The sequence below is a fragment of the Centropristis striata genome, chromosome 17 (assembly GCF_030273125.1).
Source record: "Centropristis striata isolate RG_2023a ecotype Rhode Island chromosome 17, C.striata_1.0, whole genome shotgun sequence".
Taxonomy (NCBI): Eukaryota; Metazoa; Chordata; class Actinopteri; order Perciformes; family Serranidae; genus Centropristis; species Centropristis striata.
Genome location: NC_081533.1, coordinates 123,049 through 137,500, shown reverse-complemented (window position 1 = coordinate 137,500; position 14,452 = coordinate 123,049). Strand labels below are relative to the sequence as shown.

At 39.4% G+C, this 14,452-nt stretch overlaps 2 protein-coding genes across 2 annotated transcripts in view; both read right to left on the bottom strand.

Annotated features, from left to right (window-relative positions):
• The window catches only part of trpc5a (transient receptor potential cation channel, subfamily C, member 5a), a 120,762-nt gene that overhangs the window by 41,434 nt on the left and 64,876 nt on the right, over positions 1-14,452 (bottom strand). The gene's annotated exons all lie outside the window — the stretch shown is intronic.
• LOC131989928 (tripartite motif-containing protein 16-like) lies at positions 12,049-13,890 on the bottom strand. The gene has a single exon (XM_059355306.1). The coding sequence runs from the start codon at positions 13,714-13,716 to the stop codon at positions 12,088-12,090; it is 1,629 nt and encodes a 542-aa protein (XP_059211289.1). The 5' UTR covers positions 13,717-13,890; the 3' UTR covers positions 12,049-12,087.

The following is a 14,452-nucleotide window of genomic DNA, read 5'->3' as shown; positions in this document are numbered from 1 at the left end:
GACTCCTGAAAACTTCCTGTTGACTTCCTGTCGACTTCCGGTTGACTTCCTGTTTACTTCCTGAAAACTTCCTGTTGACTTCCTGTCGACTTCCTGTTGACTTCTTGTTGACTTCCGGTTGACTTCCTGTTTACTTCCTGTCGACTTCCTGCTGACTTCCTGTCGACTTCCGGTTGACTTCCTGTTTACTTCCTGTCAACTTCCTGTCGACTTCCGGTTTACTTCCTTCGACTTCCGGTTGACTTCCTGTTTACTTCCGGTTGACTTCTGTCAACTTCCTGTTGACTTCCGGTTGACTTCCTGTTTACTTCCTGTCGACTTCCGGTTGACTTCCTGTTGACTTCCTGTCGTGATGAAAGCTGGTTTAAGTGGCTCATGAATTAATGATTCATGACACTTTTCAGTTTTTACTTTAAAGCTGCTGATGAGAGGGATTTTTTCTGGAGCGCAAAAAAAGTTATTTTCCAGAAATGTGGTGAATCTTCCTTCCTTCTTTCCTTCCTTCCTCCTCCTTCCCTCCCTTCCTTCCTTCCTTCCTTCCTCCCTCTCCTCCTCCTCCTTCCCTTCCTCCTCCTTCCCTCCCTTCCTTCCTTCCTTCCTTCCTTCCTTCCTTCCTTCCTTCCTCCTCCTTCCCTTCATCCTCCTTCCTTCCTTCCTTCCTTCCTTCCTTCCTTCCTTAAGGCCTAAAATGAACCAAACTGACAGTGAAATATGATGAAACAGCGAATAAAGTCACCATTTCTACTCATTTTAATGAACCCTCCTCACAGGTAAACTCTTTTCTTTTATCTCCTCTGTGAGGTCAGAGGTGACATCACTTCCTGTCCTGACAGAAGCTGCTCTGTAGTTCAGGGCTCCCTCCTTCCTTCCTTCCTTCCTTCCTATTAAATAAAGAGCTAAATCAACACCGTCTCTCTTCGGAGAGACTCTGAGAGACTCGGAGAGACTCGGAGAGACTCGGAGAGCTTCAGGTCGCCACCTGCAGACGCCAATCAGCGGCGGCGCTCCGCTGCTCGTCAACATGAACATTTGGTGGCGGCTGCACATTTCCACACTTCCTTGTTTTGAGTGTGGGCTCGTTTCATAAATAATTGATCCTGGCACATTTCACTTGGACACATATCTCAGCTGTGTGTGTGTGTGTGTGTGTGTGTGTGTGTGTGCTTGATCCTAAAGTGACAGGAGCTGTCCGTGGTGCTGAAACTGTGTTCAGATTATTCATTCATTCATTCTCCTCCACCACTCCAGGTCTCACAGACAACCATTCACGCTCTCATACACTCCTACGGTCACCGGTTAAACCTAAGCTGGCACTGACTAAAAAGACACAAAATGACCAAAAAAAGACACAAAATGATCAAAAAAGGACATAAAATGATCAAAAAAAGGCATAAAATGATCAAAAAAAGACACAAAATGATAAAAAAAGACAAATTTACCACAAAATGACCAAAAATTACACAAATTGACCAAATTGTGTGAAGATTATTCATTTGTTCATTCTCCTCGACCGCTCCAGGTCTCCATACTATCACAGACAACCATTCACGTTCTCATACACTCCTACGGTCACCAGTTAAACCTAAGCTTCATGTGTTTAGACTGTGGGATTCATTAAACACACTCTAAACAGGAAATAAATGGATATAAATGTGGGAAGTGAAGAAGTTAAGAGGTAAAAAACACAAGTTACGTAAAAGGTAATAATAATAATAATAATAATAACAATAATAATAATAATAATAGTAACAAGGTGGCGATTCTTGGAGGAGAGATCCAAACCAATGCAAATAAATCTTTCTTTCAAACTGAATTCACGTTTTTATACCCAGATTTGAGCTAATACATAAGCACTGAATATATATATATATATATATATATATATATATATATATTATCCTTCTTTTTAAATAACTGTCTGAAAAAATAAAGTTATGGTTGTTTTTTGATGGAAACTTTTGCTGCCAGATTTTTCACGATTTAAAAAAAATATTTTATCATTTATCATCATTATATATATATATATATATATATATATATATATATGTATATATGTATATGTATATACATATATACATATATATATATATACATATATATATATATATATATATATATGTATATATGTATATGTATATACATATATACATATACATATAAATATGTATATGTACATATTCAGTGATGTAAACAATGATTAGACCTCCTTGTTTTCTTCAGGTTCTGGTTCATTTTAATGGTTCCACTAAAGGTTTATCAGTTTGGACAAATATAATGATTAGAGTTGAATGTAAGAGCTGATATCTCGTCGTTTAACATGGTTTTATTGATCATGATTCTGGTTATGATCAATAAAACCACGTTAATGTCTAGATATCAGCTCTTACATTCAACTCTTATCAGCTATTTTTGTTGTTATTTTTTATATAATATAATATAATTCATAAAGATAAGAGACTGAAGTATCAACACAACATCATGACGAAACACACTGTGATAACAGAGCTATCTGTGTGTGTGTGTGTGTGTGTGTGTGTGTGTGTGTGTCTGTGAGTGTGTGTGTGTGTGTGTGTGTGTGTTTCTGATTTATGAGAATCCATAAAATGACATGCAGTGTTTTTATCTTTTTGAACAGAGGAGCTCTCAGTTTAATCATCACACACACACACACACACACAGACACACACACACACACACACACACACACACACACACACACACACACACACACACACACACACACACACACACACACAGACAGACACACACACACACACACACACACACACACACACACACACACACACACACACACACACACACACACACACACACACCGGTGGAGCTGTCATGTGGTTTAACCTCTTGTTATCTGTGTGTAAATGACGAGCAGGAACATTTTTTACTGTAGGAGTCAATGTGTGTGTGTGTGTGTGTGTGTGTGTGTGTGTGTGTGTGTGTGTATGTGTGTGTGTGTGTGTGTGTTGGATTTAATTATAAAATGAAACGATAAGAAGCAGAAAAAGGAGAGAAGAGGAGAAGAGACAGAGAGAGTGGTGGAAGTCAAACCAAGGTGGCTGCTCCTTCCTCCTCCTCCTCCTCCTCTTCTTTAATGTCTTCTCCTCCTCCTCCTCCTCTCTTCTATCACTCCCGTCACTAATCCTCCTCATCCTCAGTGCTCCTCCTCTTTTTGTCCTCCTCCTTCCACGTCCTTCCTCTCTCCTCCATCTCTCCAGCATTTTATTGTATCCACCTCTTTCTTTCTTCCTCCTTCTCCTGCCTCCTCCACTCTTTCCTTTTCCTCCTGTCCCTCCTTTTCCCTCCCTTCTTTTCTTTCTCCTCTTCTGTAATATTTTTCTACTCCTTCTCTTCCTCCTCTTCTCCTTCTCCACTGGCATGTATTCCTCCTTTTACATTCACTCTCTTCTCTTTTTATTATTTATTGTATTTCTTCTCCTCCAATTCCTCCTTCCCACTACTCCCTCTCTCCTCTTTTTCTGTTCTCTGCCTCCTTTTGCATTCACCTCCTGTTTTCTTCTCCACCTCCTCTCTTCTCCTTCATCCCTCTCTTTATTTAATCCTTTTTTCTCCCTTTTTGTATCTCTCTTCTTCCTTCTCCTCCCTCCACCTCCTCTCTTCCTTTTCCTAATTCCTCCTCTCTTCCTTTTCCTAATTCCTCCTCTCTTCCTCTCCTCCTTCTCTCTCTCAGCTCCAGTTTGGTTGTTGCCATGGCAGCAGTATGCTAATGAGGAGGTGATCTCTGGCTGCAGTCTGCTCCTTCCTCTCCTCCTTCTCTCCTTCTATTTTGTAGTTCTTTTCATTAAAAATAATAATAATATACAGAAAATATCTGTATTTGAAAAAAAAAAACATCTGTAGAATCGTACATTTTTTATTGATTATTTTTTTATTTTATTTAATATGATGGCAAGTGTTTGGCACATTTTTAACATGAAAAAAAAAAAATATATATATTTTTTTTCATGAAATAATTATTATTAAATTCCAGTGAATTCTATATAGAAATACCAAAAAAATTTCATATTGCTGCATGTAAAATAAAGGCAACTTTCTCTTTTTTTAACAATAACACTTCAAATTTAATCATATTTTATTTTATTTAAAAAAATGTCTGGCAACTTTTTACATTTATTTTACAAATTCTTTTTAAATTTTGTTTTTTTTTTACATTCAGTTTAATGTTTTACCTTTTTTAAATTATTTATTATTATTATTATTTGGATTATTATTATTATTATTATTATTATTATTATTATTTATTTTTTACCTCATGCTGGATATAAAATTAGGGCAACTGTTGTTTTCTGTTTTCTGAGACTTAAACATTGTAATAATAAAATAAGTTTAAAAGGAAATAATACAAAAACTGTAAAAAGTCTGACAGCAAAAGTTACCACTTTACATATTTCAAATAAAAAAAAAACCTTAAAGTTATTCTACACATATATATATATATATATATATATATATATATATATATTTAAAAAGGGTATTTACTGTATATTATCTGTGTTTTAAAAGGCCTTTACTGTTTTTTGCTGGTAAGTTTTTAGCAGCTGTGATGTGATGCTGCATGTTGTCATACAGACTTCCTGCTGCAGCAGAAATAGATGAAAGAAATGACTTTTAAACCAGCAAACTGTGAATCAGCTCAAGTTACACAACACATGAGTCCAAGCTGCTTCATCACCGAACATCACTGAAATAAAAGATCTGTATTTAAACAAAACATTATTCACTGATCAGCAGCAGCAGCATCCACACAAATAAATATATAATATACACTGTAAAAATAATAAAATAAAAAAATCGTAAAAAAAAAAATGCTAAAGGTCTGGTAGCAAAAGCTGCCAAACATTCAAATAACAGTAAACAGTTATTTTACAGAACATTTATTTTAAAATATGGATAATGGACAATAAATTACTGTATTTTAAAAAAATATAAAATGTGTAGAATAACAAGTTTAAATTAAACTCTAAACATACGTAAAACAACTAAATTTCTTGTCTTTAATATGACTGTGAGTGTTTTTACTGCCAGATGTTTTACCATTTTGTTTTTCAATTGTTTTTTACATTAAATTTAAAGTTTTACTGTAAAAAAAAACTAACAGAAAGTTGCTTTAATTTTTGTAGTTTACATAAAATTAACTGTAATTTAACTATCAAGACTTTTAAGCAATTGAATAACACTGTTAAAAAATCTATAATGTCTAATTAGATTAATTTATAGATTTCAACTTCCATACTTTAAAGTTTGTAATAATATTTCTATATAAATATGGCATTTGTACTTAATGTAGAACAAAAACAAACAAGATAAACCCTACAAATATTACAATAAACATGGGCAAAGTTTGCATCCTGACTGGTGACTAATAGAAAATAAAACGACCGGAGAAACATGAGAATCAGAATCTGGTCAGTTTTCTGTCTACGGTGCATGTAAAGCTTGTAAACACCTTCTGGATCCTGATCTGGATCAAAACATCCTGACAGATAAAATGACAGCCTGAGAACCAAACAATGCTTCAGGTTGGACATGAACTCGTCTGTGTCGCTGCCAGAACCAGCAGCCACTCAGCTGAAAACTATTGTTGTTGTTCTGTTCTTTGGCTGCTGACTGAAGCGACTCCTGAATATTTTACCATCATTTGGCTGGTGCTAATATCCAACGCAGAATAAATACAAAAGTGTTTTCACACCAAAACATTTCACCCATATGTCATCTTTCACTTCACAACAGTCCCATTAGCCAAAACAACACAAACATCCCTGTGTGAACATTCCCTCCATTGTCTCTTTTTAATGTTATTTAACCACAAGGGAAAAGTTTTATTAACTTACATAAAGTCCTATGTTCCCCGCTCTGGTTAGGGTAGGGTTGGGGTTAGCGTAGGGTAGGGTTGGGGTTAGGGTTAGGGTTGGGTTGGGGTAGGGGTAGAGGTAGGGGTGGGGGAGGGGCAGGGGTAGGGTTGGGGTTAGGGTTGGGGTTAGCGTCGGGTAGGGTTGGGGTTAGGGTTGGGGTAGGGGTAGAGGTAGGGGTGGGGGAGGGGCAGGGGTAGGGTTGGGGTTAGGGTTAGGGTTGGGGTAGGGTTGGGGTTAGCGTCGGGTAGAGTTGGGGTTAGGATTAGGGTTGGGGTAGGGTTGGGGTTAGCGTCAGGTAGGGTTGGGGTTAGGGTTAGTGTAGGGTTGGGGTTAGCATAGGGTAGGGTTGGGGTTAGGATTAGGGTTGGGGTAGGGTTGGGGTTAGCGTAGGGTAGGGTTGGGGTTAGGGTTAGTGTAGGGTTGGGGTTAGCATAGGGTAGGGTTGGGGTTAGGGTTGGGGTAGGGTTGGGGAAGGGGTAGCGGTAGGGGTGGGGGAGGGGCAGGGGTAGGGTTGGGGTTAGGGTTGGGGTTAGGGTTGGGGTTAGGGTAGGTTTGGCGTTAGCGTCGGGTAGGGTTGGGGTTAGGGTTGGGGTTAGGGTAGGGTTAGGGTTAGCGTCGGGTAGGGTTGGGGTTAGGGTAGGGTTAGGGTTAGGGTTGGGGTTAGGGTAGGGTTAGGGTTAGCGTCGGGTAGGGTTGGGGTTAGGGTAGGGTTAGGGTTAGCGTCGGGTAGGGTTGGGGTTAGGGTAGGGTTAGGGTTAGCGTCGGGTAGGGTTGGGGTTAGCGTCGGGTAGGGTTGGGGGTAGGGTTGGGGTTAGGGTTGGGGTTAGGGTAGGGTTGGGGTTAGCGTCGGGTAGGGTTGGGGTTAGCGTCGGGTAGGGTTGGGGGTAGGGTTGGGGTTAGGGTTGGGGTTAGGGTAGGGTTGGGGTTAGCGTCGGGCAGGGTTGGAGTTAGGGTTAGGGTTAGGGTTGGGGTTGGGGTAGGGGTAGGGTTGGAGTAGGGGTAGGGTTGGGGTTAGGGTAGGTTTAGGGTAGGTTTAGGGTTAGTGTTCGGCCTATTTGCCATGGAATTTGGCAGTAATGGTGGAAAAAGTAACAGACTGGGGAACATAGGACCCTTTTTGGGAAAAGCTGGGAAAAAGGGTCCTATGTTCCCCGCCTAATACAAAGAGGGGAACATAGACACGCTCCCGCTAGCAACAACATTAGCCTGGTTTTCACAGCTTAGCTAATGTTTGGTTGCTCTGGCTGAACATCAGCTGGAAAGAAGTGAAACTAAGTGGATGAAAGCAAAGAGGGACGGAGCTCAAACACACTACTCATAAACCAGACGGAGCTTTTATTCACTTTAGTAGCCAGCGAGGCTAGCTGAGTGGCTAACATCAGTATTTTATGTAATCAATATTTCCCTTTGTTTAAACTACAGGACTCTCAGTATGAAAAAGTAACAAAAGTAAACAAACGTATGTTCAGTATGTCTATGTATGAACAGTTACAGACAGTTTGTGCTGTCATCCAGAGACATAACTATCATTCTTTTCTCTCCTTTCTGTGTTTTTTTGTATCTTCATGTGTCTCCTTCATCCACATTCTGTCTTTTCTGCCTTCACACACTCTAGGGTTTCCTCGTGAACGTTGGAAAAGTGCCACCGCAGCTCGGAGATACATTTCCAGCACGTCTTAAATTGATTATCACGGTCTGTCCCAACAGCTCCGGTTAGTGAAGAGAAAACTACAGCAGATAAAGTCTTCAACTTAATCTGAGATGGCCTGCAGCGCAGGAACCAGCTCTGTCATCTAATCCAACAGCAGCTTTACATAACACACACGCTGATAATAATAACTAGAACATGTCCTCTGGGGAAATGCAGAAAGTGCCACGGGGCTACTGCCGGTGTGTTTACACTATGATGAGATTCTTCAGAGATTTATAACAATTAATACTAGTAATGTTATGATGATGAGAAAGTCATATGAATAAATAGATGACTTAATTAATTAAAATTAAATAAAACAAAATTATTGATAAATTGAAAAAAATAATAATAAAAAAGTAACCTAAAACAAACATCAATTTATGTATCAATAAATTGATTCCATATGTAATTTATTATTATATTTTTGGGCATTAAAGGCTCTTTTTTTTCCCAAGTAATTTCTTTGTTTATTTCTAATTTCAGAAGTTTCTGTCCTCCATACAGAATGTTTATTATTATGTCCATGATACAGCAGTCAAATTTTAAGTCATAATGTGAAGACAGAGACAGTTATGGCCCATTTAAAAAGCATTTAAGGTTTTTATTCTGTTTACAAGTATAATAATAAATTGTGTTGTAAAACAAGAGTTTCGAGGAGTGAAAGCTTCTTTTGGACACTAAAATCAGTCAGTTTTATGACTGTTTTAGATGTTTTAGATCTCAATAAAAGCACATTGCGCTAACTATTTCATTAAAATAAATACAGACATAAATTACTTGAGTGGCACTCTGCAGATTCCAGATACAACAACTGCAGGAGGTGATGTGAGTCTAAGAAACATTTCTTTTGAGTTTCGCACCGCTCAGACATAAAACTGGAGCTGATCTGGGGTCAGATCTCGTCTCTAAAGCCCTCCAGCAGGCTGAACTGTTAACTCAGTCCTGTATCCTGTCATTGAGCAGCTTGTTTTAAATCTAAAACCTTCAAAAAAAATCAACATTTCACTTCTGCTGTTCTTCTTTCATAAAACTGTACAGGCAGCATTAAAAAAACAACTCACTTCCGCCCACATGCAACCACAGAAACACATAATAACAACAAGCAGAACAAGATATAGCATGAAATCTGCACTGCTGGCAGCCCACTGAGCTTCAAGTGACATTTAAAAATCAATCACAGAACATGCAGGAATGAATCAGAGAGAGAATTAGCCGACAATCAGAGCTGAGAGAAAAGAGGACGCTCACTCGCTCATATTAAAGAAAGCACTGCTTGTAAATTGCCGGAAAGGTTTCACACAAGTTGCAGGGATAAGGACAAAAAAACAAAACAAGTGGGAAATAGTTTTAATTCCTAATAAATGCAGCAGAGACTCCTGGGAGCTGGCACGGATGAGGAAATCAGCCGAGTGGAAAAACTGACTCTCCAAAATAGGTCCTGAAGCCCCCCCCCTTTCTTCTTATTAAACTCTTCATGGAGAGCAGTTATGATGACTCATGTTAACCTACTGAATGGAGCAGCAGCCTGCAGTGTTAACAGATGAAAAGACTTTTTTTTGGTTGTTGTTACATTTACATTTGCAAAGCGGGAACGTTCAGGCAGATCCTGCAGCTCACATGATGGACGGGAATCAAACAATCAAACATTATTGATCTCAACTCTCAGACAACCAAGACCAGGTACGAGAAGAATCATTTTTTGTGCATAAGATACACACAGAAGCGTTGCAGTTGCAGGAGATCGTAAGATTCACTGTTATGAAAAACCACAAAAAAGTTGTGTTGAATTTATGCAAAAAAAGCCCACAAAAAAGCGGCCTGGTGAGGCCTTATAAAAGACAGTTTAAATCCTAAATAAATGCATGGAAATGCCTGAAGTAAAGTCGTTACGAGGACAACGTGACATATTTTATCTATTTAGTGTTTATTTGATATGGACATAGCAGTTACATTGGACAGACCAGATTCATTGTTTAAGTGTTTTAGCACAAGTGCCAATTTGCAGCACTTGTCCATAGGCAGTTTTTGAAAAGATAGGGCAATTAAAATAACAAGAATGGAAAAAGGAAGGACCAGACAAAGATAGTTACGTTCAAAAATGATGCACAGAAGTTAAATGATGTTTGAATGAAATCGTTTACACTTGGGACACGATAGCCGTTTTGGGTGAAAGTTCTGGGTTAGTTTGACCCGTCCCTCGCACACTAAGTGCAACTTTTGTGCTTTATACTCCGTCTCGGTGTTATTCATGAATAATCTGGATGATAATAAGCGTACTTGGGGATGGATTACCATATCATATGAATGCAAAATACATTTTGCCGTATGCATTGCATGTGGTGAGACCAGACTGGTCTTGTCGCCCTCAGACTGATAAACATTGATAACATCTAGAAACAGCCATGGCTTACACAACAACACTTTCAGACAAAGTTGGGTACAAATAGACACAAACAGTCAACTCTGAAACCAACCAGGACTTTTTTAAAGACCTGCAAGTCTAAAAATGTGCGCAAATGTGTAGTTTTCAGGAGCTGATGAGCAGAAGTTTTGTTGCAATAGTTATCTACTGCAGCAACCTTTGTGTCAACCATATCTGCAGCTCATCTCACTTCAGTGCTCCAATCTGTCTAGTCAGATTTTAACCCTCTGAGACGAGGCTGATAACCATTTTCAAAGGGGTTCCTTGACCCCTGACCTCAATATATCTGAATGATAAATCCATGCTCCATGGGTACCCACGAGTTTACCCTTTACAGACATACCTGCTTTATGCTGATAACGTGCAGTTTGATGCTAGAACCACAGATTTCTCATGCATTAAAATGTGTTATTTTGGCCTACTGTATGTGAATATTTCTGCATAATGAAGTCCCTAAAGAGTCTGTGAGTTGCATGAATTGGATATCACTGAGGTGCTGAGACTCTTAGTCCCTGTAGAAGCCGTTTAATTGTAGTAGGAGCATTTTTTGAAATTGGCCTCACTGTATAAAATAGACCTGCTGTGACCTTTTCACCAGGATAGGTGAGTCAGTCATCCAGTGAGTTTGAATACAGCTCCTGCAGTCGTTGTGTCCACAGGGAATAGTCACCAGGTCCTTCAGTAGATCCAGACAGATAGAACAGGATAATTTCTCTTTGCCTGTTTGATTTCTTTTGCTGCTCCATTTCACCTCTCAACAACAGAGAATGACTCCAGAGTTTCCCTTTCTTCACATGAAAAGCATGAAGCAAACAGAAAGCCTATTGTGTTGCACAACTGCATTCTGATCTGCAGAAAACTGGTTTATCAGCTCTTGCTGTTTACATGTTGGTCTCAACAGTTAACTTGCAGATAATATCAAAGGTAAGGGAACCAGGAAATATGCTGTCAGACTCTATGTCCTCTCTCTCCTCACACCTTAGTCCCGCCCACAGGAGGGGAGAGTGGAGGATGGGAGTAAGATATTGGAGAGGGAGGAGTTGAGGCAACAGGGGAAAACAGGTATATCTGCTTCAGAGTAGCATGTCATTGCAATGAGAGCTTTTCTAAAAACTTGAGCTCACTGTCTAAAAAAGCTTCTGTGACATTTGGGACAATCACAGTCCCATGAAACTTTACAACAACAAACTAGAGACCTAGAGCAGAAGAAGATGAAGTCAGAAAACAAACCACATTATCTACAGAAAGAAAAAAAAGCAGCTTCTGCAGACTTTAGTTACATTTTAACTGTATGAACTCAATAAACCTGGAGAATACACCTGGTCTTAGTTTTAATAATTTAATGTTTACTCAAAACAAACTAAAGCTAATAGTTTGTTACTGCTAAACTTCTTTTTCAGAGTCTCTAATTGAAATCTTTCCATACTTACAGAATATTCTGTAAGTTTGGTCATTTTATGTCAGTTCAACTAAATAAATTAACTAAGAGGTTTTGTCAACTTACACCAGCATTTCTTTGACTTAGTTTCTATATTAATGGATGGATGAGAATCAAAAAATAAACACACAAAAGTGGATATCATGACTTTTAAGAAATCCCTTTTTATTAAACTTCATAAATTTGTGAACACCCTTTAGATTATGTACCCGTTAAATATATCCAATAACAGTGTAAATGTTCTTGTTAGTGCTTTAATTTTGCTGATTTACATTCACATCCATTGAACTTTTACACTTCATTCAGAAGAAAAGACAATAATGTAAAGTTATTATTTATCCAACAAAGGATATTTTAAACAGAAATACAGACTGAATCAAGTGATTTACAAGTTTAACTAATGAATAAATGATCTATATTAATTTTACCCACTGCCTTTTTAATGTGCCGTGTGTTATAATTAAGCTCATGCAAAGTCCGGCATAAACAGTGTGGACTCTTCACTCCCTGTCTTAGATGAGGCATAATTTGAAACGATCACACATATTTACACATTCTGCAATTGATATATACACACAAAAGGCCCCAAAACACCAAACACTACATTTCTTTTATATCAGTCTTTCCCCTGCTACTTCAATGACTACTCAAGTTTACAGAACTCAGCTGTGTCTCCATCAGGACCACAGAGATAAAGTCCAGCATGGAGCGGCTCAGTGAACGTGGTCTGGACTCTGTGGAGGAGAGTCATAGTTTCAGAGACGCTGTAGAAAGACAGAATACCTGCACTGTGATCCAGGTACACTCCTATTCTGGAGGATTTAGGGCCTGAGATGCTGAGATTGTGGTCATCATTTCTGAATGTATAACCACTGTGACAAAGCAGCGCCCAAGACTTCTCATTGTATCCAAATGCATATGCATGAAAGTTTCCTGATCTTCTCATACTCTTGTAAGCGACTGCTACATCAGCAACCCTGCTCACCTCCACCTCCCAGTAACAACGTCCAGTTAGTCCATCTTTACTCAAGACCTGAGGTCTGAGGAAGAATCTGTCTGGATGTTCAGGATATGTTTTATTGTTTCCATCAAATGTTACTTTTCTATTCCCCTCTGATAACACCAGAAATGTACCTGCTGTGTTTGGATCCAGTGTGATTGCACGTGAATATCGTAAGAACTGAGCTCTGGTCGTTGGTTCTGCAAAACTCCATGTCTCAGTAAAAATTGCATACATTTTATCTCTGGCTACTGTCAGAGCTTCTGCCACATCCTCAAAGTACTGCAGACAGTAGATGTTTGGTCTTGGTGAGTCTGTAGACTCAGGGAGTTTTGACAGTGTACGGTAACTGTGAAGAAAGTGGGTGTGGTCCTCTGTACGTGAAAGCTGCTCCAGTTCGGCATCTTTCCTCTTCAGCTCAGTGATCTCCTGGTACAGCTTCTCCTGAAGATCTTTGATTCCACTCACATCTATTTTCTGCTGGGATCTGATCTGCTGCTTTACATCAGAGCGTCTCTTCTCAATGAGTTGGATCAACTCAGTAAAAATCTTCTCACTGTCCTCCACTGATTTATCAGCAGAGCGATTGATGGTCTCTGTTTCTTGCTGAAGCTCCTTCAAGTCTTTCTCTAGGTCCTGGACTCTCTGCTGGATTCTTTGCCAACTTTCACCAAGCTCCTTCTGCTTCTCCGTCCTCTCTGCTGCAGCTGAGACTGTGTTGTGACCTTTATGTTCATCAAGTGAGCAGAGAAAGCAGATACACTGCTGGTCAGTGCGGCAGAAAATATTCATCACCTCATCATGACGGGAGCAGATGTTCTCCTGAAGATTAACTGAGGCCTCCAAAAGTTTGTGTTTTTTAAAAGCAGGAGATTCATAGTGAGGCTGGAGGTGTTGATCACAGTAAGAAGCCAGACACTGCAGACAGGACTTGGAGGCCTTCAGCTTCCTCCCAGTGCAGAAATCACAGGCCACATCTCCAGGTCCAGCATAGCAGTGATCAGCTGGAGGAGCTTGGAGTCCAGTCCTCTTCAGTTCCGCCACTAATTCTGCCAACATGGTGTTCTTCACCAGGGCAGGCCTTGTGTAAAAAGTCTGTCTGCACTGAGGACAGCTGTAACTTGTCTTCTGATCTTCTATATCCCAGTGAGTTTGAATACAGCTCATGCAGTAGTTGTGTCCACAGGCAATAGTCACTGGATCCTTCAGTAGATCCAGACAGACCGAACATGAGAATTTCTTCTCGTTTGCTTGATTTCTTTGCTGCGCCATTTCACCACTCAAAGCCAGAAATGGACTCAAGAGTTTTACTTACTGAGAGAAATATATGTGTCGCAGAGGAAGCCAAACCCTCTTATGTTGCACAACTGCATTCTGATCAGCACTGAACTGGTTTGTCAACGCTCGCAGTTTACAAGTTGGTCACACCCATTTCTAAATGATAAGATGTCTGAAATGGGAGGGAACCAGAGAATATAGTGTCAGAGATGGACTCTATGTCCTCTCTCTCCTCACACCTTAGTCCCGCCCACAGGAGATGAGATTGGAGGATGCAAGCAAGAGATACAAGACAAGAAGAAAATGCAGTTCTTGCAGAAGTCTCCAAAATGTCAAAATGTTTTTAAGACCAAAACTCAGCATGGAGTTTTCTGTTGGGTACCTAATGGTCTTGATGTCTTCATGTTGTAATTTAAAGGCATTTTTGAACCCCATTTTTATTAATTCTCAAGGGGTCAAAATTGTTACATTTTGCAACAAATCTGTGCAACAAATAGTCCCAACACAATGGTGCAACAACTTATGACACAAAATCGACTATGGATAAAACTGGGCTCATTACATTCCACAAGAGTGCCAGCTTTCTGTTCATACCCAATTTATGCAATTGAGATGCTGAGACGTTGTAGCCATTTCATTGTACTGAGAGCATTTTTTAAAACTTGACTTGACTGCAAAAAATAAAACCTGCTGTGACCTTTACACCATGATAGGCCTTGGGTAAAGAGTC

Excerpts from the sequence above, each read along its gene's own strand:
- LOC131989928 (XM_059355306.1), bottom strand. The coding sequence starts at position 13,716 with ATGGCGCAGCAAAGAAATCAAGCAAACGAGAAGAAATTCTCATGTTCG.